At 43.3% G+C, this 24,585-nt stretch overlaps 1 protein-coding gene across 1 annotated transcript in view; it reads left to right on the top strand.

Annotated features, from left to right (window-relative positions):
• The first annotated feature begins 1,263 nt into the window (after window positions 1-1,263).
• The window catches only part of LOC133009472 (FERM domain-containing protein 5), a 54,619-nt gene continuing 31,297 nt past the window's right edge, over window positions 1,264-24,585 (top strand). Inside the window, exon 1 of the mRNA XM_061076985.1 lies at window positions 1,264-1,365. Within this exon, the coding sequence (XP_060932968.1) occupies window positions 1,264-1,365 (102 nt within the window). The remainder of the gene's footprint in view (window positions 1,366-24,585) is intronic.

Genomic DNA, 24,585 nt, shown 5'->3' with positions numbered 1-24,585 from the left:
CGTCACCAAAGAGCGCTTGGGTTAGCACCGTGAGCGCTGATGCCAGCTGTTAGCATCGGTGCTGCGCCTCTTCAGGAACTGACCAGGCAGTATTCTTGGTTAGAAGGAGAGAGAGAGAGAGAGAGAGAGAAAGAGAGCATGTATCTTGCAAGTAGGGATGGGCATAATTAATCGACCATCGATTAATCGATCATTAAGAATTAGTCTTTCATCGATAAAACTATTGCATGTTCGCTATGTGGCAGGGGGTTATATCCGAGGTGCCCTGAACGCAGCACAGCGAGGCTGTTAACGCCGGCGCATGCTTCTGCCACGGGGGAGGGAACCCGAACCCGGAGCGGCTAGGGTCTGTGCTTGTGAGTCTGTGCTTGTGAGATACGTTTATCAATAGGCTGGCACCAAATCTCACTATTCAGTTCAATAAATACGTATATATTTTGCCAGTTTATGTCTATTGTACATTGGAACGATGGCCCATGTGGACATGAGTGAGTTTGTTGAAGACTAAAGGGGCACTAACATGGTACTTTATGCACTTTTTTGTACATAGTGTCAAACCGACAAATACACAAACCCTGCACTCTACCTGGTCATGACCATTTCGTTTTTCCTCTTCAGTGAAACCGATGTATCGATGCATCGTGATAGTATATTTAATCGTCGTGCAGTGTATCGATTATCGCAAAATCGCTGTGTCGTGATTTATCGTCATCTTGCAAACTTAAAAGCGTTACCTCCCCGTCGGGGAATTGAACCCCGGTCTCCCGCGTGACAGGCGGGGATACTATCCACTATATTAACGAGGAGTTAATCTGCCTTTATAATAGTGACTAGCTTCCACTGAGCAGCGAGAAAGTGGCCCACGCTGCCATTGGTTGACTTGGACGTCAGTTCTCATTGAGACCCGCCCACTAGCTGAAGTGGCAGCAGTGAGTGGTGAGAGATAATCCACACACACTCACACACACACACTCACACACACACGCACACGCACGGCTCAGCTGGATGTGGATGCGGGCATCCTCCTCCTGTGTTCTGCTCACGGCTCGTCGGGCCCACCCGCACTGGAAGGAGGACACTTAGCGGGACAGTGATGCTGCCTCGGCGGAGGAGCGTGTGGCTGCTGGCCGTGTAGGAGAGCCGGGGACACGGTCAATGTGACATTCACCCGCACGGTCGCGTCGGGTTTATTGTTCTGGGTCCTGGGTGTCCTGTGTGTGCAGCCGCAGCGCAGCGATCCCCCCCCACCTCTCCACCGGGAAGATGTTGAGCCGATTCATGAGCGGCAGCATCAGGAACCTGGAGCGGGAGTACAGCTGCACCGTGAGGCTGCTGGACGACTCGGAGTACACATGCACCATTCAGGTCAGTCACCTGTCGACCAGCACATTGTGTCTGAGACGGCTCAAAGAGACAGAGAGGTGGGGGGGAGCAAGGGGGCTGCATGTCCCGCTGCTGGTGTGGACCAGGAGGAAACGCTGACCCGAAACAGAGAAGTGTTGGTGTCATTTCAGAGACCAGTGCCTGTTCTGAACCTGTCTCCACGGGAAGGGGCTGCTCTCCTGGCCTGTGGTCAGACTCTGGAGCTTCTTCACAGTTCTTCCTCCTCAGTAGTCAGCCCTCCTCAAACAGTTCACTGTGAAGTTCGAAAAGTTTGCATCCATCCTACCTGCTTTATCTGCAGTGATATCTGTATGGTTCTGTTTTTCATACAATGAAACTGTATTTGCTTTATTACTGTTGATGTATCTGGTTTATATATAAGTTACAAACAATCAAATGATCTGTTATAGTTAATGTTAGGACACAAATACATAAGAAGTATTCAACTCAGTCCATTGATTAAAGGTGCACTGCACTGACCCCTGATTGCTTTTGAGTGCTGGTCGCTTGTTTATTCTGTTTTTATATTAAGATATGCAGTTCACATACAGACAGAATCAACAGACATACGTTTGTGAAATGACTGCATGAGGAGGAGGAGGCAGAATCAGGGGTATGCACTCTACTTCCCTGATGGTTTGACTTAACAGTTCTTTGGGTTGGCAGTCTGATTTTATGCATTGTCTGATTGATGTAGTGTTGCGTGTTGGTTTATTGCTTGTTGCGTTAATGGCCATCATTTAGCCCTGTCGCTCGTGCAGTTTACCTTGAATCCTTGACATCAATAATGCACCTAGGGTATCCCATTGCTGCCCTGCAGAACATGCCTGCTGAAACACACCATGTGGCTCCACACGCACACACAGTGGCTGAAATGTGCCGTGTGATGCAGGATTCAGTGAATGAGTGACCACAGCAGCCCTGTGTGCATTTCTAGCATTTTTCTCCTTCCAGCTGTTGATATTGATATTGTCAGACAAGTTGCTTTTGAAATTTAAAAAAACCAAGACTAGGGCCTTGATATAAAAAATGTCATTCTCCGCCTTTTGTCCCACTATTACAAGCCTCGCTTTGATGATCATGCAGTTTTATGTTCATGCTGATTTTGTAAAAAAGTAGGTGACAGTGGCTGTCACAGCAATTACAAAGCAAAACGTTATGCGCTTTTAGCAAAGGGATGGAGGGGAAATCCTGACCAGTCAGCAACATGTAAACACAATAATGTTGCTTCATGACAAACTGATGCAACATTCTACCTGCTGCAATGAAACATAAACAAGACCTGCATGTTTTCTCTCACTTTGATATCGGTTGTACGCTGCAATAGCTCCTCTTTTTGCTGCCACGAGCAAGCCTGAAACAGATCCTGCACTGCTGCAGGATCGTGACTGTGCGTCCAGGTTGTAAACAGACCTGCATCCCTGCTCGGTAAGCGGAGCCAGAGATGGGAGCCGGGCCAGATGGACTGCAAAGCCAGCAGGTGTGCTGTTTGCAGCAAAGTCGTGTGGTCTCGGGTGGCTGACGTCAGCAGCCTGGAAGGAGGGGAGTGGAGTGGAAAGAGGAGAGCGCTACGGATCGGCTGTGACTGTCTGGCACCCTGTTTCTGTCTGTGGGAGGAAGCAGTAGCGAACCCACCTGACTATCCACACCGCTGGAGTGGAGCATGCACCTCATTTAGTTCAAACTTTACCCTCCCTTCATTGCTTCCTTCCTTCAGGCCTTTTGTAACCCCCCCAAAATACCCCAAAATCTCCCAGGGTACCAGGACACCTAGACTGTGGAATGCAAAGTGAGAGGCATAACTAGGTCATAGATTCTCAGTCTCTCCACAATCTATCTCTTCCCTCTTACTCCTTTTCACCTTCCTATCCAGTTTCTGGCTTCCTGAGATTTGATTCCCACCACTCCTGTTTCCATTACACTCGGATCCTCTCTGGAACTGATTAATGGCTTCAAATTCAGATGAGCTTCCGGCTTAGGTTAGCCTCCTTCTATCCTCTGACATTGGAGCAGGTATCAACTTCCTCAATGACAGGGATGACAACGATATCCGTGGTAATAAAACCAGCTTCAGCACAAATTAAAAAAAGCAAACTGCAGAAGGGCAAGGCTGAAGTACATATTTCATAGCAGCAGCCTTAATTCATGAACTTTAGTTTTGCCTCAGTGCATTATGGATCTTCCTGCTGTGTTTTTGGGGGGAGGAGACAGTGAGCACTCATTACACAGCCCTGTAGATTCAGAGCTCATGTAGTAGCAGGTTGATGGAAGTGCCTGAAATCCTCTTTTGCCTGCAGGCCTCTTCTACTCTGGTTTTAATGCAGCAGAGTGTGACTGAGACTCAGCAGCGCCTCACATATCTGTCATGTCTGAATAGCTATTAAATCGTATCTTAAATAAATTCCATATATTCAACCAAATATCATAAATACAGCATATACACTCTCTTTGGATTATGGGTCTTTTCCTGAAGCAATTTTCGAGCGTTACTCTAATTCAGCTCTGTCAGGTGCATTATTGATGAGCCTGAGACGTCTGAAAGCAGGTCGTTTAGCCCGAGTTTGCTTTAATCTCCCGGCTTGTGCATATGAGGAAGCCTCAAGTATGCCCCTGTTACACAGCCTGTGTCTACAGTACAAGTACAGTGTCTCTCACAGTCAAACAGTTTAAACAATATTGTGAATTCTTTTTGAGTAGAGGTGGCAGAAATAGTAAAACAAAATGGTTTCAACAGATGTAGAGAAACTCTTGTTTATCCCTAAAGATGGATGTCAGCTCCCCAGGAGTGAAGCCAAAGTTGCCTTAGTTGCCACCCGGTGGCTGGCTGCAGTATAGGTCCTGAATCCCTCCCTCTCCATGTTAGGAGATGGGACATAAACCAAATTAAAAGGTACAGGTCAAATACATTTTTCTCAAAGATGTTTTTTGTCATTTTATGTAGTTTTCGATTACACTGATGTATGTCCAAGTACACATTTTTAAAGTAAGTTTGGTTTTAATTTGTATTTTGATGATATAAAAACTGGATATAACGTTATTATTGTACTTGGTTTCCCCTGCACCAGTGTTAATTCTGTCATGCATTTTAAATACCAGTGTTGTTGTTTACTCCTCTAATTACTTCTGTATTTATTGAATGGCTGTCAGCACTTGGGCCGGGCCCACTCTATTCCAGACACAGTGTTAATTATAGTTTACACCCGGTGAAACCTGCGTTTTCCCTTCATGCGCTGCACACACCAACGTTCAGGGTAGTTCCACTTAAATCAACTCCAAAACAACCCATGGTGTGTTGTGAAGTCTTTGCTAACGATAATGAAGAGTTAGTGTGCATCTCTCTGCCTTTTCACTACAAGATCTCCTGAGAGTAGCGGGGGATAGTAGCTTCTGTGTGTGTGTGTTGAGAGGTGCTTTACTCTCAAGCATGGGGCCAGTGTCTCAGCTGTTGCTACGGTGACTCCACACTTACCCTAACAAAATGTGAGATCCCTCACTGGTCAGGCTTCCTTTTCCAAAAAGACTCTTGTAAAAAAAATCTTGACAGTTTGCCGGCCCAGAAAGGTAGTTTGTTCCCAGAATGCCATTGGAGGGTCCTGGTGGTGTGGTGACTGATGCCATGCCCCCACCAGCCGGGACTATGCCGGGGTTGTCCCACTGTTCCCCTGACACACATTCAGTCTTGTACCGCTTGTGATCTCTTTATCACCACAGATAATCTACAGTCTCTCTGTAACATTAGAGATGTCTGGCTGTGCTTATTACTAATGACTGCATGATAAAAGCTTGATGTGTTGGAGAACTGTCAATTAGCAGAGCTTGGTGTCGTTGCAATGTATTGCTACTGTACTACACATATAATATCCAAGGTTTGGTAATGAAAGGCCTGATAAGACATCTCAAGGTAGAAAGAGAACATGTAAATAAAATCAATTCTATTAAGCCTCAGTTTCAGGGGCCTTGCTTGTCCATCTCGGCTCAATGTCAACCTGTTGTGGCTCGAAGAGAACAAAGTTATAGTTTATACCTAAAGCCGCTTGCAGACATGAACTCTGGGTCAAATCTGGAGAATTGGCTACAGAGTTTACCCGCACTTTGCCTTTCACACACAGGCAGCTCGCTCTCTGCACAGACACGTTCACAACAGCAACAAATCGTCAGCAATATTCAGGCAAGAGGTGGAGCAGCCGGGTGCAGCAGGCAGAGACAGGAAGTGACATGTATATCAACTCCGCTGCAGAGATCACATGATTCATTTTACAACACACAGACCGGTGAAAAGCTCTTATCACCACATACTATCTTGACATCTTCGTCTGTGTCTTCTATGTGTGTGACGTTTCAATTTTGCGTTTTTCGGATCATCAACACTCCAAATTCCAGTGGGGGATCCCCTGCTGTGTTCTCACATCCACCTCAGGATTTCAATGTCTTTAGAATAGGAGGCCAGTGATAAAGTCCGTAGAAATGGTCTCACTCAGACATTTGCTTTCACACGTGCACCTCCTCCAGCAACAATCCGGAGGACTGCTGAGTCCAGTGCATGTCTGAAAGCAGCTTATGTGATACTTCTTTTAATACTGGACTAGTGCAGTACCCGTTCTAAACCTGCCTGTCTGTAATGGGCTGTTCACTTGGTCTATAGTTGCTCTATGGTGATGCTGGTTGCAGCTTTCTCTCTGAAACTTACAAAGTGACCTGCACTAATTGAGCCTCACTGATTAAAGTGCACAATGAGATGGTTATTCAAAGTTTGGCAAAGCCTGACTCGGTACACAGAACCCCGAACTGGAGAATCAGTTGTCTTTGTTGAAAATACGCTGATGTCGTCAATTACATTGATGCGCCTTAGCCACAGAGCTCCGGTCGCCTCTTTATTCAAAGTTTATTAATATTGAACGAATTGTGTGTTCAAATTGAACCAAAATGAGACACTGCCCTTAATAATACACACGCCAAGTGTGAAGCTGATAAGGTTTCTGCAATTGTTTGACAGATATTTCAATACTAAATAATATATTTTAGATTCCCAAACGTAAGTGCAACAGATTATTTGACACTGTTTTGAATATAAGTGACTTGCTTGTGATCTGTTGAATCAATGTGTATTTCCACTTCAGCTGCAGTGTCTAATGTAACACGAAGAGATTCCTTGTGACTGCATGTCAGGCCTCATTGGCTTTATATGGACCTCGAGTGTCCTGCACCGCTTCTTCAATATGTCACCTTGGATTGAAAGAGTTCAGTGTTCAGGTGTGTGTGCTCCCAGCTCACGGGCGGCTGACACACTGTTGCTATGCTCGGTATGAATGATTAAAATGTGTGCTAGGTCTGAATGTTTCATGAGGACTAACCTCATGAGAACGTCACTTGTGTTTACCAGCATCACTGCGCACCGGAGTCACGATTGGCTGGACCTGTGGCGCGTGGCTGGTTGCGATTAAGGATTACATCACTGTGGCATCTATCACATCAGAGCAGGGCAGGGCAGCCCGTGCAGGCATGAAGCCTCCGATCTCTTCCACAGGGATTTGATATAACTGAGCAGCCACGTGCCAGTTACACTCCATCAGTCATGTCTTGTTGATAATGAAAGAGCTGATCCAGCGTGTAAAGGTAGTGAAGGGGCTGGTACTCGGCTGCTGCCGTCCATTGGATGTGGTCCTTAATCTTCCCTCTTGTGTCTTACTGCTGTCTCGTGCACAGCTCCCGATGCTCCAGCGGGGTACGACAGGGAAATTAAACTCTGTCTGACCTGAATTGGCTTACTGGGATTCATGAAAGAGCTTAGCTGAAGACAAGAAGCCAAATTATTCTTTTTCTATGCACTCGTTGAAATATGAGCCTGCACAACATAAACATTTCCTTAGACTCAACCTCTCGTTATTTGTTGCAGTGTCATGTCAGGATGCTTAGGCCGCCAAATATGACTGCAGAGCTTGGGTTTGCCACCAAATGGCTATTTCCTATTCCAAACAGTGTCTCTTTGTCTCTGTGTGTGTGTGTGTGTGTGTGTGTGTGTGTGTGTGTGTGTGTGTGTGTGTGTGTGTGTGTTGTGTTGTGTGTGTTTGTGTGTGTGTGTGTGTGTGAGTGTGGACGGGAGCAGGCGGGCTGTCTGTCAGTGTGTCGGCAGCAGTCTGCTGAGACCTCCATTGTGCTGCCTGTCTGGGATGTAATGTGCACAAAGAAACAGAGAGGGGCATCAGGTTTTGCTCCACCTTGATGCATGAATATTAAACATCCTACCAGAGCAGTGTATTCCCATGGAGACTGGTCCGCAGTCACCACCGGAGCAGTGCTCACGAGCCTGCTCCCCTCGCAGGCCACGCTTCACTTTAACAGGAGATAGCCTACAGCAGCAGTAATGAAAACAGATTGCACAGCATGTTGGTGATATTTATATACTTCAGTGGCCTCATAACTGAGTTAACACGGTGCAGTGCCACTCTTGGTAGGGACTGTGAGCGAGAGCGTCTCGGATAGCTTAACTCATTTAAAAGGGAAAATCAGTGCAGAGTTTGGGCTTTGATCAATTCCAGATAATGAAGGGTATTTGTAACCTGTGGTCATGAAGCACCACCCCAAGCCAGAGAGTTAATCCGATATTAGCCGCCTTCAAACAATGGTTTTGCGAGCTCAGTTTGGTATCAAACTGAATTGTAATTGCAATGTTATGTCCGGCTACAATTCAACGCTTAACTGTACTAGGACGGTGTATATTGGGTCATGTTTTATAATTAGTCACATTTTGTGCAGAGCATTTTTTTTGTTGTGTAACAACCTTCATTTTTTTGTTTATTGTGCAGATGCTTGCTCACCACTTTGCAGAAAACTGCTTAATAGCACTTACTGCTGAGGTTATCAGTAGTAGTTTTTTAAAACCTTTTCTATTCTATCGTGTCAAACGGTAAACTGCACACGAAGATAGAAAATGTGTCTCCCCTTCCTCCAACTATCCCCAAACGAATCCAAAATATCCTGAATAAGAACGTTGCACATTTGGAGTTGGAATCTGCTCAGTATTGGTCAGAAGATGGAGCTGTCTGATGATTTCACATCAGATCAGATATTGTCATGCTTTCACTAAAAACCACAGCTCACACTCAGCCTGTATGCTTGCATGTTGTGTTGCTTGCAATGATTTCTTGCAGTGAGCACGAGGAGAAAAGCTGTAGCTGGAGTGTAGGAGATCTAAGCACAAGCAGGGGCTATTTGAGTGCAAGCATTGAAAGACCTTGCTCTTGAATAAAGGCAGCGGTCGTGAGGTCCTGCTGATAATTGTAATTACCAAACACGAGTCAGTCTCAGCTGCCAGTTATGACACTTCACCTCGTTTTTTATATCATCAAATAACTAGCTAATGAATGACAAGCTCTTGGATAAACATCAGTGAGATATACATTACCTGGAATTGACAAAAATGCATTTGACTTTTACTTTGACTTTTAAGTTTGGTCCATGTCCAATCCACTAACATTGAGGAGGAGGTGGGATTTATAACCTATACTGCAGCCAGCCAAGATGCTTTGGCCTCACTTTTGGGGAGCTGTCGCACACTATGTTGCTTGGGAAAACTTCTCTATAAAAAGTTGTCAGCTTTGTGACGTACTGCCAGTGAGCTGCTATCCATAGTCATAGAGTCATAGAGTCATATTCTAGTCTTCTCTTCTCCACTCCTCCCTCATCGCCCTGGACCTGTTTGTCTCTGGGCCTCGTGGCTCTCATGCTGTACAAGAGAATCCAGCCTTTGTCCTTCTGTACTTCAAGGACCGGTGCCTCTGCAGACTAATGAGGAAACACTGGCATATGCTCGCCCTGCTATGACAAAACAGTGGAACTGGACTTATGCTGTAAATCAAAAATAAAGCGATCCACAGTTTATTTGTGTGCATCATTGTTTTCGATATTTTATTTGGAGCATTTAAACCATCAGCCACAAAAGATTGCAACTTGTAAATAATCCTAAATTCTGATCTGTAATCCACACATTGCTTTGTGATGGGGATTATAATAATGTGGATGTCGTGTACGGGCAGGCCAGATACTGAGCTGCTGAACAGGCTGACAGCCGCGACTCTCCAGCCATCAGAGCAGGGCAAGACATCCAGAGAAGCACGGATAGAGAGAGCTGTAGAAAGATAATAATCATCTTCGAGTTTACTGTCCTTCACAGTAGTTTTCTTCAACTGAAAGATTGAGCCGTTTTATTTAATCGGCCATATTTCCCCTTTGTCCTTCTGGTGTTTCTTTCTTTCATCCCGCCCCTCGTCTGCTCCGCAGGTCACCTCTTCTTCTCTGTGTGTGTATCATCAGGCTTGTGGTTCTGCTTCACACAGCCTCTCTGCAGGGTTTTTAGAGCTAATGATTGCCGTGGCTCCCCCTCCGTCTTCCATCTTCCCCTTCTCTTCCATCAAAGTCTTGTGTTTTTATCCGTCTCCTCATGTTCACCCACTCTGAGAGCTTTGGGAAATCTTACTTCTGTTATGATTTCAGTTGGGTTATTGCACAGGAAGCTGTTTGTATGTCAGCATATCGAAATGGGTTTAGAGTGACCACTTTCTTGCTCAAACAGCATTATTTGATTGGTATCGATTAAGGCTGAGTGCAGCACAGTGGTGCGGTTGTTAGCAGGGTCGCCTCAGTTCAAATCTGGGTTTGGTTGGGGGTCTTTCTACGCAACGATTGCATGTCCTCCCCTTGTTTGTGTTTTCTCCGTACTGTGGTTTCCTCCCACAGTCCAAAGTGACACAGATTGGGGGTGAAGTCAACTGGAAAGTGTCAATTGTCCATAGGTGTGAGAATTTATAAATGGATTGTCCCTATATGTTAGCCCTGTGATACTCTGGCGACCTGTACAGGGTGTACCCCACCTCTCGCCAAATGTCTGGTGTGATGTGCTTCAACCCTCCTCCGACCCTCACAGGATGAGCAGTATAGATAATTGATGGATGATTAAGGCTGTAGTCAATCAAAGAAAGTTTTGCTCGTCTGAAGTGTTAGTTTGCCAAGACTTGTATTATGAACAAAAAAGCTTCATGTCAGCAAAAAGCCCTTCACTGATGAGAGAGGTTGGGCAACTTCCAGCTGGGTGCCGTGGGGATTTGTATTTAGGTGAGTCGGGATGTACAACCTGTCCACTGCAGCTGGAGAGGACAAAGACATTTTCTGTTTCTGCAGCTGATGACAAGATCATATAAAATGCTCTCTTTCTCCTCAAACTTAAAACCTTCATATGTCCCGGCATGGAACTCAGAGGGATAATTTTATCGCTGTAGCACAAAAAACAGTAAATGCATAGTGGTTCCACAAATCCAGGCCTGTGAACTAAACATGCTGATGTTTAACTTGCACACGTCATTTCAACACCTGAATAAGTATTGACGCCAGGTTTTTCTTTTTACACACAAACACCAGTGCATGCACAAATAGTTACAATATTGTTGATGACTTGAAGGGTGCTAAGAGAGTGCATGCCTTCGTCAAGGCTAATGAACCATCTCCACCCATTTATCTGCATCCATACCAAAATGTGTATGGGTTCTTCCTTTAGTCATACACCACCCTCCACTTAAAGAAACTGACAAACAGTGTTGATGAAAACAGAACATCCTTGGCGTAGGCAATAATTAAGAATTGTAAAGAAATGGAGGCGCTCTGGCAGCACTGTTTCTTTCTACTTGATATTCATTGAGATGAATTGAATGTTGTCTCCTGTTGTTGGTATTTACCAGGAGGACGGTGGCTGATCTCGAGCATCACAGTGAAATTGGTAACTAAGGAAAACCATCTGCACTCTCACAAATGAGTGTCTGGCTCTATTAGAAACGGGAGATGCTGTCATGCTCACACAGATGCGGCTGGGAGCCAGTGAGGAGGACCACTTGAGCCGCACTGAGAGCACTCGCTCTGTTCATTCTCTGGATCTCACTGCGGCTCTCCCTTCACTGTCTTTTATGTCTCTATGACGGTATGGGTTTTTTCTCCTGTGTGACAACAACAGAGAGCTTATATGAAAACTAGTAAGCCAGAGAGTGGAGGAGCTCGAGGAGCTCGCGGAGAATTGTGTGTAATGTTGCTGTGAGACGTTGAGACGAGGCGAGCTGGTTGTTTTTGCGCCTTTTGAATCTTTAATTCATCTTACATCCATAGTACTATGTTGTATCTTTTTTAGTCGTAACAACCGGCTTCAGCCTTAGCTACCTGTGTAGAACGCAACATGATATAATTAATTGCAAGAGTTGCTGACCCTGATGTATTTGCTAGGTGTGGTTGTTAAAATCTGCATATTACAACGATACAGCTGCTTACATGTGTAGGAGAAGAGATATTATTCAAGCCCAGTGAAGGGGAGAGGTAACATGATATATGTTTTCGGCCGTGTAAGTGTGGACGGGGATTCAAAATGTTATGGATCAAAAAGGCTTGCTTGAACACAGATCGTGTGAACGTAGTAGTATCGATGGAGTCAAAATCTATTTTGCCTCCAGCTCCAGATACAGTTGTTTTCCTCCAGAGAAAGTAAGTGTTGTGTTTTCTTCAGGGTGAATAGATGACAGGCTGAGTTGCTTCATAAGTCTTTTTCCTTTTCTGCGTCAGCACTGTTTGCATATCTATTTGCATGCTAAATAATCCATCAGTCAATATTTCAATCAAATGTAGGCCTGGGTGGCGTCTATTGTTCCACATGTGTCTGGGCCTGCAGATTACACGGACAGCTCTTCATGCATGCAGTCAGTCTCCTTCTCCTTTGTGGGAATGACAGCGCAGCAGTCGGAGGAGATGAGTGTCTCTGGAGAGGAGATGGATGAACACACGCAGGAGACAAAGAGGCCGGCCAGTGGAAAATACACAACAAGCCACAAACACAAAGCCAGCTGTCCGCCATAGATTCTGGGTTAATTCAGCAAATATGTGCGTGTTGATTAAAATCAGCAACATTCAAGTCTGGTTGAAATTAAAAGATTAATTTGTCTTTTTCTTTAATGTAATAAATGAAAACTGGACAGTTTAAATTAGGTATTGTGTTTGTAATGCGTTTGAAGAAGGGGAGACATCGACATGTGCTGACTACTGTGAGATCCATTTAATTTAGCTTGGTCATTGTTGAGATGTAATTCTGTAATGAATATGATAGATATATTGCAGTTCAGCTAGAGGACTATAAATATATGATATTGTTTTCAGCTAAATCTCACCCTCCGGTACATAATAAAATGGAAAGAAGATGGATTGGATTGTTGGGCCACCTGGGATTGTAATGATTTCATTTTATATTAAACAAGAGGCTGGCCTTTAACATGATTTGCAGTTGTTAAACATGGTGATGGTGATAATAAATGTTATTTGACTTTAAATGGTTACTATATTGTTTGATTAACAATCAAAAAACGCCCAATTAGCTTCTCAAATATGATAATTTGTTATTTTTTCTGTCTTATATGATAGTATACTGAATGTATACTGGCTTGGGACTGCTGATCAAACAGAAAAAAGGCTTTTTTAAGACACCACTTAGGGCTTTACAAAGTTGTAATGGACATTTTTATAAAGAAAACAAGTATTGAGTAAATGCCTTGAATGAAAAATGGACAAAAAGTATTCATTAGTTGCAGAAGGAGATTTTTAAGCCTCACAAAACGGCATCATAAAATGAAACCATCACTGATTTGAATTCCTGTAAAGGAATATTTTTCTGTCGCATCTGTTTGGTCTGTGATTTGCAGTGTGACCTGGAAAGCAGCCAGGCTCTGGGTCTCAATGAGCAGGACAACCACTGCCTGTCACAGCAAATTCCCCAGGTGTCTTCCTCCTTTAGTCACAACAGCTGCTGGAAATCAGTTAAGGAAAAAAAACATCCTCATTATTTCTGGTTCATTAGGTTGTATGTCTGGATGTATTAGACCACAAACCACAAGATAAAGTCCTCTCCTTTACCTCTCCTCACTAATCACTTGCATCTTTTCATTTGTGGCCCTATAATGATTCTAATTGTTACACGAGACTATTCCCATATCTTGGACAAGTGTAAGGAAAGAACAACTGCATTGCTGTCTTGAGGAAAATAGGTTTTCAGGCCAAGTAGAGACAGGGAGTCAGGGTTTGACAGTATGTGTGTATGATTATTATCAATGTGCTTGTGTCTCTGGTGGCGTTAGTGTCATGACTTACTGAATAAAACATCTGTTATTTTACAAGCCATAACACGCCCTCCCCAAGGGGTCATCGAAGTCTCGACCAGTCCATTCAGTAGAGGTTGGGATATATGTAATTTTGATCTATTTGCCCATTGGTGGGTCTTGATAATCTCACAGGAACAAAAATGTTTTCTAAAGTCATTATCTGGGCACCATGAATATCTGCACCAAATCATTTTAATAAGTGTTAAGATATTTCAGTTGTCAGATGGATGGTCAGTGCTGTCCCCAGAGCCACGTTACTAGCCTGTATAATAACACTAGCTTCCCAAGAGGGTCTATTTTGTGGTGTGTTCTTAGCAGTATGTTGTGCTTTCCAATTTCTAAACTTGTAATTGAAAAGAAACGAGTAGAGCTTGAGGGCAACACAACAAAACACTGATATGTTGATCTAAACAAGTATGAAAACATTGGTAGCTGCACACTCACCCTTCAAACAGTAATCATTTATGAAATAATTAATTTTCCTCTATGAGTGATAATTGCTGTGGACCCTAGGAAACAATTTGAGCCTTTGGGGGCGGCTCTGTTGTCTTTGTTTTGGCTGAGTACACTGACCGAGGTGTGACATATGGCAGGAGAATAGCAGTCTGGAGAGGATTGCTTCAACAGTGGTGCTTCCCTCTCAATAAATAGAGCTCAAGGAGTTCCCCACTGTCCCCAGGGTGGGAGACAGGTGCCGCTGAAGGGAATGAAGCACTGTTTGCACAGCTACCCAGCACGTCAGTCTCCCAACTGATTTAGAAGGGAAGAGTGATTGTTTGCCCCAGGGCTTCTTAAGCTGCACGTACAGGGCAGTTGGGGTAAATCAGCAAAATTTCTAAAGTGTGAAACAGGACAGTACAAAACCCTTCCCACATCTTCCCATTAGACGAATTTAATATTCAGCTTTTGTTCATTTGTTTTAGGGGAAATGTTCCATATTTGTGCATCATAACAGTCCATCTATCTCAAGAGCTCCCCAACGTGGAGTGCAATTAAATGAGGATCGGTCCATTCAATAAAGAGATCAATAGTCATCCTGTGGGCTGCGGGGATACCGATGATGCTGATGATGCTGCGGTCCGGTTTGTGGCGAGCTCAGCTATTTTTAGGTTGAGTCGATCTTGGGCGCAGGTACTATGAACAAACTCCACAGAGGAGTTGGCCTTGCCCCCTCCGCCCACATGCGGCCTCAAGCACAACGCATAGCTAATGAATCATGAACGCATTCTGTGACTATCATTATCTGATATGCCGAAGCCCTGTGTAACAGACTGCTCTGGGAAGATTCAGTGATGTATCCTGGATTGATTGTGTTGCTCACACTATTGCCTTTCAAGCCTAAAGAGTCTTGGAAGTGTAACAGGTTATATAATATGTAGCCTGTGGCCTCCTTCACTGAACGAAGCCACAAAGCAGATGTTCCACTTTTTAGGCTGATCCAGGGACCAGCCTGTGTTATATGACATAACAACTTGAACAGCAGTAAAGCTGCAAAAACATAGAAGCAACTTAAGAAACACATTTGCCACTTCGAAAACACAAATTTGACAAATTGTCATACAACTTAATATTTCCATAAACCTAACTTAAGCCTTTTACGGATATGAGGTAGCCGACTTGAAGCTAGGATCAATTCCACAGGCGACCCACGAAGAAAATGAATAAACTAACCAGGCACAGCTGTGACTATGTATAAACAAACGGGACCTTCCTCAAATCAAATACTCACAAAAAAAACATAATCTTGGTGCCAGCTGTCGCAGCATTCTTCTTTCTGACAGACATCCATATGTCTTGAAGAAGATGTGGTAGAGTTTATGCTTTAAGTTAAATTCTCTCTTCATTAAAATTGTACCCAGCTATTTAATTTTTTCCCTTAGTAAAGTAAAAGAACCAGATCATCATCCCTTTGTCGTAGATTCCTACTTTCTTTTCCCACGATTCAATATTTGTTTTACATTTTTAATGTCACGCCTAATGGGAATAATCAGGGACATTGATATTTGCCTCTGAATGTTTCACTTTTTGTGCTGTTTATTCATGTCACTGTCTATTCCGTTGATGGGTTTCTCTGGTTTGTAATTGTCTGAATTAAATTTTTCTTTGTGATGTCCATGTGTGTTACTGTTCAGGTCAACTAGAGACACTTCAAACACTAATAATACTGTTGATCTGTACCTGGACATTTTGCTTCTCTGTGGTTTGACTTGTGTCGTCTCAGTGCATAGAGACGTGTTTCCCTCCTGGGTGAATTGCTGAGAGTTGCTGCAGCATCCCCATTGACCACTGCTCTTACTCGCGCCTCCTCTGGGCTTTCCTAAACACCTTCCCTACAGCATGCATTAACTGGTCTCTATAATTAATGAGGGTTGCTAAACTGAAGAGTGGCTGCAGAGCTTTATGGAAAGCCCCCAGGAGTGCCCTTCAGGACAGCCCATTACCCTCCTCTGGTGGGAGCAGTGTCAGCGGGTTGTTTCTGGCTTGGTATTGATGAATATAGGCGACAGCCATGGCTGAGGAAACCTGTGGTCTGTAGGAAGTACAGTCGAGCTGAAATTATTCTTCAAATGTCAATACATGTATTTTTCTGTCTAGTATCTGTGTAGTTTTCCATCCATCAAAAACCAATATCGATTAGTTTGACTCTTAAGATGTTTTCAGACATGTTCTCCTGGAAATGTCTGTACATTCTCTGGACTTTGCCTTTCACATATGAGGAAAGCAGGAAGAGATTGTCTGGGTCATATCTTCACAAAAACAGGAAAATGTCCAGAATATTCAGGAGACTGGATGACATAAAGTTCCACAGCAGTTTGGCACCAGCGTTAGCCCTTATCTCCAAAAGCTCTCGAATGTCGACATCTTCAAGGTCTTCTACCTGAATGACTCCTTTTCAGTCTTGCATATTTCATGTGTTAGAAACCTCAATTATATTATCCTGCTGCATTCTCACATTGGCTCAACTGGGTGAGGTTTTTCCAAGGGGGTGCTGTATGACTTCTGTGTGTCGATCAGCCCCTCTGCAAATGTTCAGGAGAAATTGCTGGGTTCAGTGCAGGTCTGAAAGCAGCTTGTTGTGTTAAAGAACAGTTTACAAAGGGACATCATTAAAAAGAAACACAAGTAAAACCGGTTTACCAGTCATCTGCCAGGAAAGTGATGAAATTATAACCTGATGTGTCAGACTGTATCTTAAGGTTGCATGTGTCTAAATAATGAATGAGGGAATACACTATGAATTATGTATTATGTTACTGAATACTAGGGTTGATGGATATTCAGATATTACTATACTTTTCATGGGAAAACAATAGCCCACTCCGTTACATTAATCAAACCAAGAATAGGCCATGTCTTCTTTCTGCTGATTTGGCAGAAATCCACATATTGACTGTCTCTCCCCCTTTATACAACTTATTACTACCCAGCAGCCGATGCTTACTCTGTGACAGTGGGCCAGAGTTTGCAGTCAATACTCCACTGCCCCACTTCATCACCTTGATTTGATTGTTGTGTGTCTGAATCAGAGCACACAGGTCAAGGACAGTGAAAATGTTGTATTATTTCTCACAGTAAGATAGCCCTTTTGTTATCGTGTGTATTTCGCATGCGTTGCATTTCATTCGTTGTAATGGCTTTCAGACAAGCACTTAACTGAGATTTCACCAGAAATTGTTAAACCGGAGAGACTGTATTTGAGAATGCAAATGTGCTAGTAAGTTGCTTGCTGACATTTATTAGAACTTTTCCTGCCTATTCCTTGTAAAATGTCAGGTGAATGTTTCTCATGTTAGAGTACAGCAGGATAGTTTCTGGAAAATGTCTATTTGTAATACGCTTTTATTAACTAAAAGGGAACAGATATGTCGGGAAATAAGAGATGTGCCATACATGTAGAAGACACAGAAGAAGACATGAACTTTTGCTGGTGTCCATGTGCTGTAAACACAAACATGAGTCGTCATGCTGCCTGTGTGTTCTACCCAGGCTCCACCGCTCATCTGAATGTTCAGTTTTTCCTGGTGACCCAGACAATCTCCTGTTGCCTTGTTCATATGTGACAGGCAAAGTCAACTAGTGGAGTCTAGAATCTGCCTCTTTTCAGTCATAGCTAGTTACAATATCTCTCAGAATAAACCGGTAACAATGGTTGGCGGTTTCTTTTGCCCAATTCGAATAGGCAGAGGAATCCTTGGCAGTAATATACATCCTGCAGATTGTATTTGTCCCTCAGGACATGGCACTGCTCCACTTTTCCTCCGTGTGTAGTCATGGCCTAATAGTGGAGGTTCGGTTTTTCCTCATGACTGATACTACAGCTTAGTAATTCTCACTCAATATAAGGAAACAAGATAGGCCCGGGCTCTCCACTGTGTGAAAGCCAAATGCAAAAGTTTGAAATTGTATTCATCAGTCCTCGACTAACGTCATGAAGCTGCCACTCCAACACACTGCTGTGTGTTCAGCAGCTTTCTCTGTGGTGAACCGATGCACAGATTTCATCAAAGCCCATGGTCGATGTTCAGAAGTGGAATTATCGACCCACTAATTCCACAGACATCTGTCCATATTTCTGTCTGTCTGTCTTTCTGTATGACAATCACATATCTAGCAAGCTGTTCATCTTCTTGGGGTCCCACTGGGCCTGTGCGGTCCAGGAATTTGGTGGGATTTGGACACGTGATAAGGTCAACATTAATAAAATGTGAATAACCAGGCATCGAGTGTTGTGTAGCAGTCTGTGGGGGTGACACAGAATCACTTCCTGCTTGGCAATTTGTCTTCAAAGTAAAAGCACTTGTTCATTTTGTTGCTGTAATGCTCTATATCGTGCTGAATTTCATTTATTTTGAAAAGTTGTGGTCTTTGGTTTGAATATTGTGTGGATTGCTTAACAGACCCCTGAAATAGCCGACATGCAATGTATGGAAAAACAACACTAGTAAATCATTCAAACTAATATAAGCAACTCACGTGAACAGTAATAAAGTAAATTCAGAAACAGTGACTATAAATCCTCGCCGCAGATAAACCAGGTAGGACGTACACAAAGTTTTCTAACTTCTCTCTGCAACATAGACTGTTTATAAAAAGCACACAGCGTCCAACAATAAAAGCATAGTAGTATAAGGTATAGCTGTTTGAGGAGGACTCACTAAGGACAAGGAATAATTCTGAAAGTAGCTCTAGAGCCTCAAACCGCCCATTCCAAACAGGCAGGAGAAGAACAGGCACTGCAGTAGTGAGTATATGATAGCTGGTAAAGCTAACATCCCTGGGAGGATGTCAGGTGGAAGAAAAAATGAAGGCCGGTCTGAAAGTGCTTTGTAAATCTTGTCAGTGTTGCTTTGCTGAGTGTGGGTGTTGAAGGTCATTTGTCAAGGTTATAGCCTGATGAGTCACCGAGGGGAGGCAGTGGGAGAGAGAGGGAGCACAGCCGCCTGCCAAACCAAGAATATTATATTATTTAAGCACGGTCACAAATCCTTGAGTCTGTCAGCACCAGAGAAAGACGAGTGGATGCCTCGTTCCTTTTAGAGAATAAGGCCACAGACCTAAATATAAGTGACATTATAAGCTGCTTTATATTATTCTATTTTTTTTTTATACTGTGCTAGAAATAGACGATATACGCTTCATTCATCTCAAACACGCTAAGTAGATTCTCTGCTCTCAGCATGAACTCCTCGCCACGCGGTCAGCTTTAACTGTGCTGGTATAATCCAGGTTTTTTCTTATAATTTCTGTGTCTCAATCCCCACTTCCTTCTGCACACGGTGCATTATGTGTAGATCTCAACCCACTCTGTAGGTTTATGTCTCCCTGACCCTGTTCTGCTATCCAGTAGTGGATTATTTTTCTCAATCAAGATGTTTATGTAAGCGCTAGCCTCAGAGGATAATAAAAAAATATTCCGCTTTTAGAATTTCGTCCAATGAACCATGAAGACTAAGACCTCCTGTCTGTATGCGAATAATAATCCTTCTGATATGACCTGTGGTTGGCTTAAGGGATCGGCATGTGCTCGCCTTTAAATACAAACCTCTTAATGTTTAATGTAGAAACGATCACATGGTTTTACATTAACACATGAGGATGATGGCGAGGTTGCATCTGATTTGCTGTTGTTTGTGTTGCCGTATATACTCTTGACTGGCAACCAAGGGATAAAAAGAGGATATTTCTTCGTCCTTGGAGTTCTGGGATGCTTCAGCACCTCGTCACCATGGCAACTGCTCACTTTGTCACTGCTGCTCAGGTGTGCTGTGTAACGTGTGCCCAAACTCTCACCGCTCGCAGCTACGTCTCACCTCATCTTGCACTTCCCTGCTCAGCTGAAGTAACACTCACTTTTGCCTTTATCATGACAGAGCATCTCCCCATCTACGAGCCGTCACCATAGTTGACATGCATGCTTGTTACTATAGCGCTCCAGAAACAAACTGCCGTCTTCCTTTTTCTGTATTAACACAAATTCAGTGTGCAGTAAAGTACAGCAAGTGACGGCACATCACTGTGAGCAATATACCGCCTGCAGATGAAAATCCGCTTGTTCCAGTACAGTAATTAGTTCCTGAAGGGTGCTGCATTAGCACAGTTTGCTAATCCGGCGCCGCTGCTCCAGTGGGCTCACGGTGAGGAGAGTAGGACTGAATCCCAGTGGAGCAGATGGATGATGTGATCTGAGGGAGGCTGAAAGGGGCCCTCATCATTAAAAAGACTGATTACATGGTGGTAACGAGATCAGCATTTTAGGCTCAAGGCTGGTGGTTTGCAGAGGTTCCAGTTCTCTCCGGGCTTCTATACAGTAGAATTTAGAGGACTTTTGTCTTAATAGGGTTTCTCTAGTGAATTGGACTCAAGGTCGTGGATCTGGTGAGGGGATTTGTTCATCACCACACACACAGTGTGATGACATTGTCTTTATTTAGCCAAGATCACGAGACAAAAGCCCTGCAATCCCTAGATGTACACCCGTTCGTGTCACATTTAAATTACAACTTCCATCTCTTCCTCATACTACATTTGAGCAATGTGGGGCTCAACGTCTTGCTCAGGGACAAATCCAAGAATCAAACTACCAAACCTAATGATGAAGGGCCAACTTGTTCTGTGTTGAGTAATTTGTCTTCCGATATCATATGATAAAGGACTACGTAAAGAAACCTTGATGATGATGATGATACTATTAATGATCGATTATAAATGAGTCATTATCTAGTGTTAAGATAACAGTATTTTATTGTTATTGTTGTTATTATCTTCACAGAATCACGTTACGTAATTACAATCATTTGAATAGGCGATCCATCATAAAGACATCTCTAGCCTACCTTCATTCATCACTGTCACTGGACCAGAAAGCCAGTTACAGATGGTGTGTGTAGGTTTGTGTGTGTTTGTTTGTGTGCATGCAAGTCAGTGTGTTTTTAAGCGGCAGTCAACCCCCACTGTATGTCCACTGAACCAAACCTACCCACGTGTGTGTATGAGCTGTGTTCCTCTGACCTTTGCTGACCTGTGCGCGTGCACCATGACTCACTGCACATTTTTTGGTTTGACAAAGAGAAGCTTCACATGATATGAGTGATATCCCTAAAGACCAGCTTCTATCTGACTTTTAAAAAGTAACGAATGGAGGCACAAATTAAAGAGAAATTGAAAAAGAAAAGTAAATAAATGAAGTTGTTTGGCTGTTGTGTGTGTAAAATACATCCACTAAATTGCGATCTGAGACTGGAAAAACAAATATTCCTGATGATTCCCTTTTTTGGGGGAGATTTTCTAAATCCTCAATCAGATGCACGGTATTTGTTATTGTGTAGTGTGGTATTTGGTTGTGTTATGAGTAGTTGGGTGTGAATATTTGGTTGTGTTATTTAATATATTTGTGTTGTGGGTATTTGGTGGTGTGAGTTATTTGCAAGCTGTCAAATTGATGAAGTTCCTTCATCTGCCTGCATTTTGTCTCTATTTCCATTCCTCATGTATATGTATGTTTCATTTATCATAGCAAATCCCAATTTCCTGTCACTTATCCCTGCTGTTTTGATTGGTGCAGTCTGAATCCAGCCCAAATCCATAAATTCACACATGCTGACCAGTCTATCAGCATACTCCCCCTGTTGCAGTTTTCCTCTGCTGACTCGGGAAGTTCTCATCTTATGGGGCTGTTAAAACAGCTCATCCATCTAACACAGAACAGCCGTAGCAGCACAGTGGGCGATGAAGGTGATGATGGTGTTTAGATGCTCGTTTCTCCTCTAGGATTATTGTGCTTTGTGTGCTGGATTCTGAGGTGATGGATGATCGCTTCCAAAACCCACATGTTCACCCCTGTCATGGTGTCTATTTACTACGAGTGCCTGCTCAGCTTTTAAGAGAATTTAACAGTGGTTCATTTCCTCATAGCTCTTTCTTCGTGTTCTATCGTGCGATGGTTCTTCAAATGGTTTATAAAATTGATGATTGGCAACGCTAGTGCAGACCCTTGCTGACATTAGAGCTATCTCTGGCTAACGCTTCACAAACACCTCTTCTTTGCTGCTTTAACAATGGTAGCTGCAAATGCCATTCAGCACACCTGCTGTTTCAAGGTGGTGAAGAAGAAGTTTTTTTCAGGAAACGAAAAATTTAAGATTTATCCGGTTGAAATTGGTGCATAGATTTGCATACTCAGAGATTCCCAACCTGGCAAATTCAGCAGTGTTGGATGCTGGTACCAGTCTCTGAACATCTCTATCTTTCTTAAAATCTCAGATTTGAGGCAGTACTTTTTAGTCACCAGGCAAGCTATACCTACTGTGTGCAGCACTGGATGACATCATTGCTTCCAGGGCTGCATGACTGAGTAGAGACTGGAAAGACGGGGGAGCTGGGAGGGCCGGCAGCAAAAAGTGCAGCCTCCCACGCCACCCCGCTCCCAGATACACCAGACCACATGCTACCCTGTGTGGCCAAGCAATGCCATTCGAGCACCCCCTGGGCAAACAAAGACCCCTTTCAGGCCAGTCCCCACTGTGATCATGCAGAGCAGAAGCAATCTGTTCCTCTTGGCTGCTCGCTATGAAGTGACCCAGCCTTTTCCTCTGCTTCAGCTTTGCTGGTTTGTGCTTCACCCAACCGGTCAGCACGTTAGTGCTTTTTGAATTTTCTGCTCGGTCCTGTCCATCTTGAAAAGGGCATGGAGATCAAAAATCCCCTCAGCTCTATGGAGCAATGCATCAGTCCATTCGGTGTGGAATCGGATTTTGTTTTTTTAGGCTGAGGTTCACAGCCTATAGCATTTAAATCAAACCACAAATCAAGGCACATCTTAAAGAAAACAATAATAGAACGTTGTAACTCTGGACTTATTTTTGGCAACATTGTAAACAAGTAGCTCCATGTCTGATAATTTTACAAGTGAACAAGCTGATGGTTTAGCCAGATAAGCTACCGCTTTATTTAGGGGTAAAACAGGAAATTAATGCATTGTTTTTGCTAGTAATCACACAAAACGTGTGTAAACAGGAATGTCATACATTCAAAAAGATAAGTTCTAATGGCATCGTTTCTTTTTTATTTCCAGTCCATCACAGAGCTGACAACCATCCACTCTCACATTCACACCTATCATCATAGAGTCCCCAATTAACCTCAGCAGCATGTTTTTGGACATAAGGAATGCCAGGGAAAAAAATCCATGGCAGCTTTGAACCCAGAACCTTCATACTTGATGCAATCATTTGGAAACATGACACGTTCTGATCTCTGTATCAGGAAACGGAAATCTGAGGAGTTTACCAAGCCCCACTACTGGATGAATGTCATTTAGAAAGCACAAGATGCCAACTAAAATATATTGTATATTGTCATTACAGCCGTCATTACATCACATGTCTTTGTCCTGCAGCATGAAGCATGATGACGCAAATGCTCTCAGTAAGAATCTGAGTGACTTTCCTGAACTCACCTTTCTTTTTAATGGTGTGGGATGCTCCAGGGCCAAAATGCCATTTGTCTGACTGAAGGTCTGAAGTGGGCAGGCTGGACAGGCATGCACCTGCACTCCCAACCGCCCTCTGGGGTGATGTCACATTTCTCGTCTGCTACTCAGCGGACTCTTAGTTGTATCTACCTGCAGCATCAATCCAGTGGCCTCATTCAGTCACTTCGAGCAGTGGTCAAGGTCCTCAAGAAGCTGTGAGATAAAAAAAAAAACCTTTGACCCTCAAAGACACTTAAGGTTTTGTTTACGAGAGAGTGGCGTAAATCCCAGCATCGTGAAACGATTATCAGAAAATGGAATGATCAAATTTCTCATCACGATAATGTCTGATTGTTGATGGTTTGGAACCCAAGTCATTGTAGCAGTTTCCGTCCACAGGAGATCAGTTAACTCTTCTTGATTGACAGGCTGTTACTTGTCTCACACTCTCTTTATCACTCTGTCATTTGCTGTTCATCTGTTGTGAAAAATAATCAATACCGCAGTACAATCCATTTGTCAGGGTATTGACTTGTTCGTTTTAACAGTCTTGCTCCTGGTTCATGGGCAAAGAGTCAAAGCTTTTACACTAGAGAGCAGAAAATGTGACTTATGTAACCCAGTTCTGTCTTTCGCTTGCCCTCAGCGTTGATAAACCCATCACAGCATTTTAAAGGCTTAAAGAACGACTGATGTAGCAATAACCTAACGAGGAATATTGGAGTTTCACATGGAGGGAGTTTTTTTGCTGACATTCACACTCTTAATGGACTTTATAGACCTGAGAATTATATATAATAACTCAGAATTCTCAGGTCAGGTCATTGGCCGTCAGGTTTTTTCTGCTCTGTCTTGTATGCAAGGCACTGGCATGGTAAAATTGCACAAATACTTTTGTGTGTAAATTTAGCTTTGACCAAGCATCCAAAATTAAGAATATTGTCAGTAATGAGTGAGAAAAGAAAAAGAAAACCTAAGAACACAATACGATTTCAATACTGTACTACTGTAAAGTTGCAGATATGAAAGATTGAATTTAAGGGGAAATCCTCATTC

Source organism: Limanda limanda, chromosome 8, assembly GCF_963576545.1.
Source record: "Limanda limanda chromosome 8, fLimLim1.1, whole genome shotgun sequence".
Lineage (NCBI taxonomy): Eukaryota > Metazoa > Chordata > Actinopteri > Pleuronectiformes > Pleuronectidae > Limanda > Limanda limanda.
Note: the sequence above shows the minus strand (reverse complement) of the source record. Positions and strands in the feature narration are given on the sequence as shown.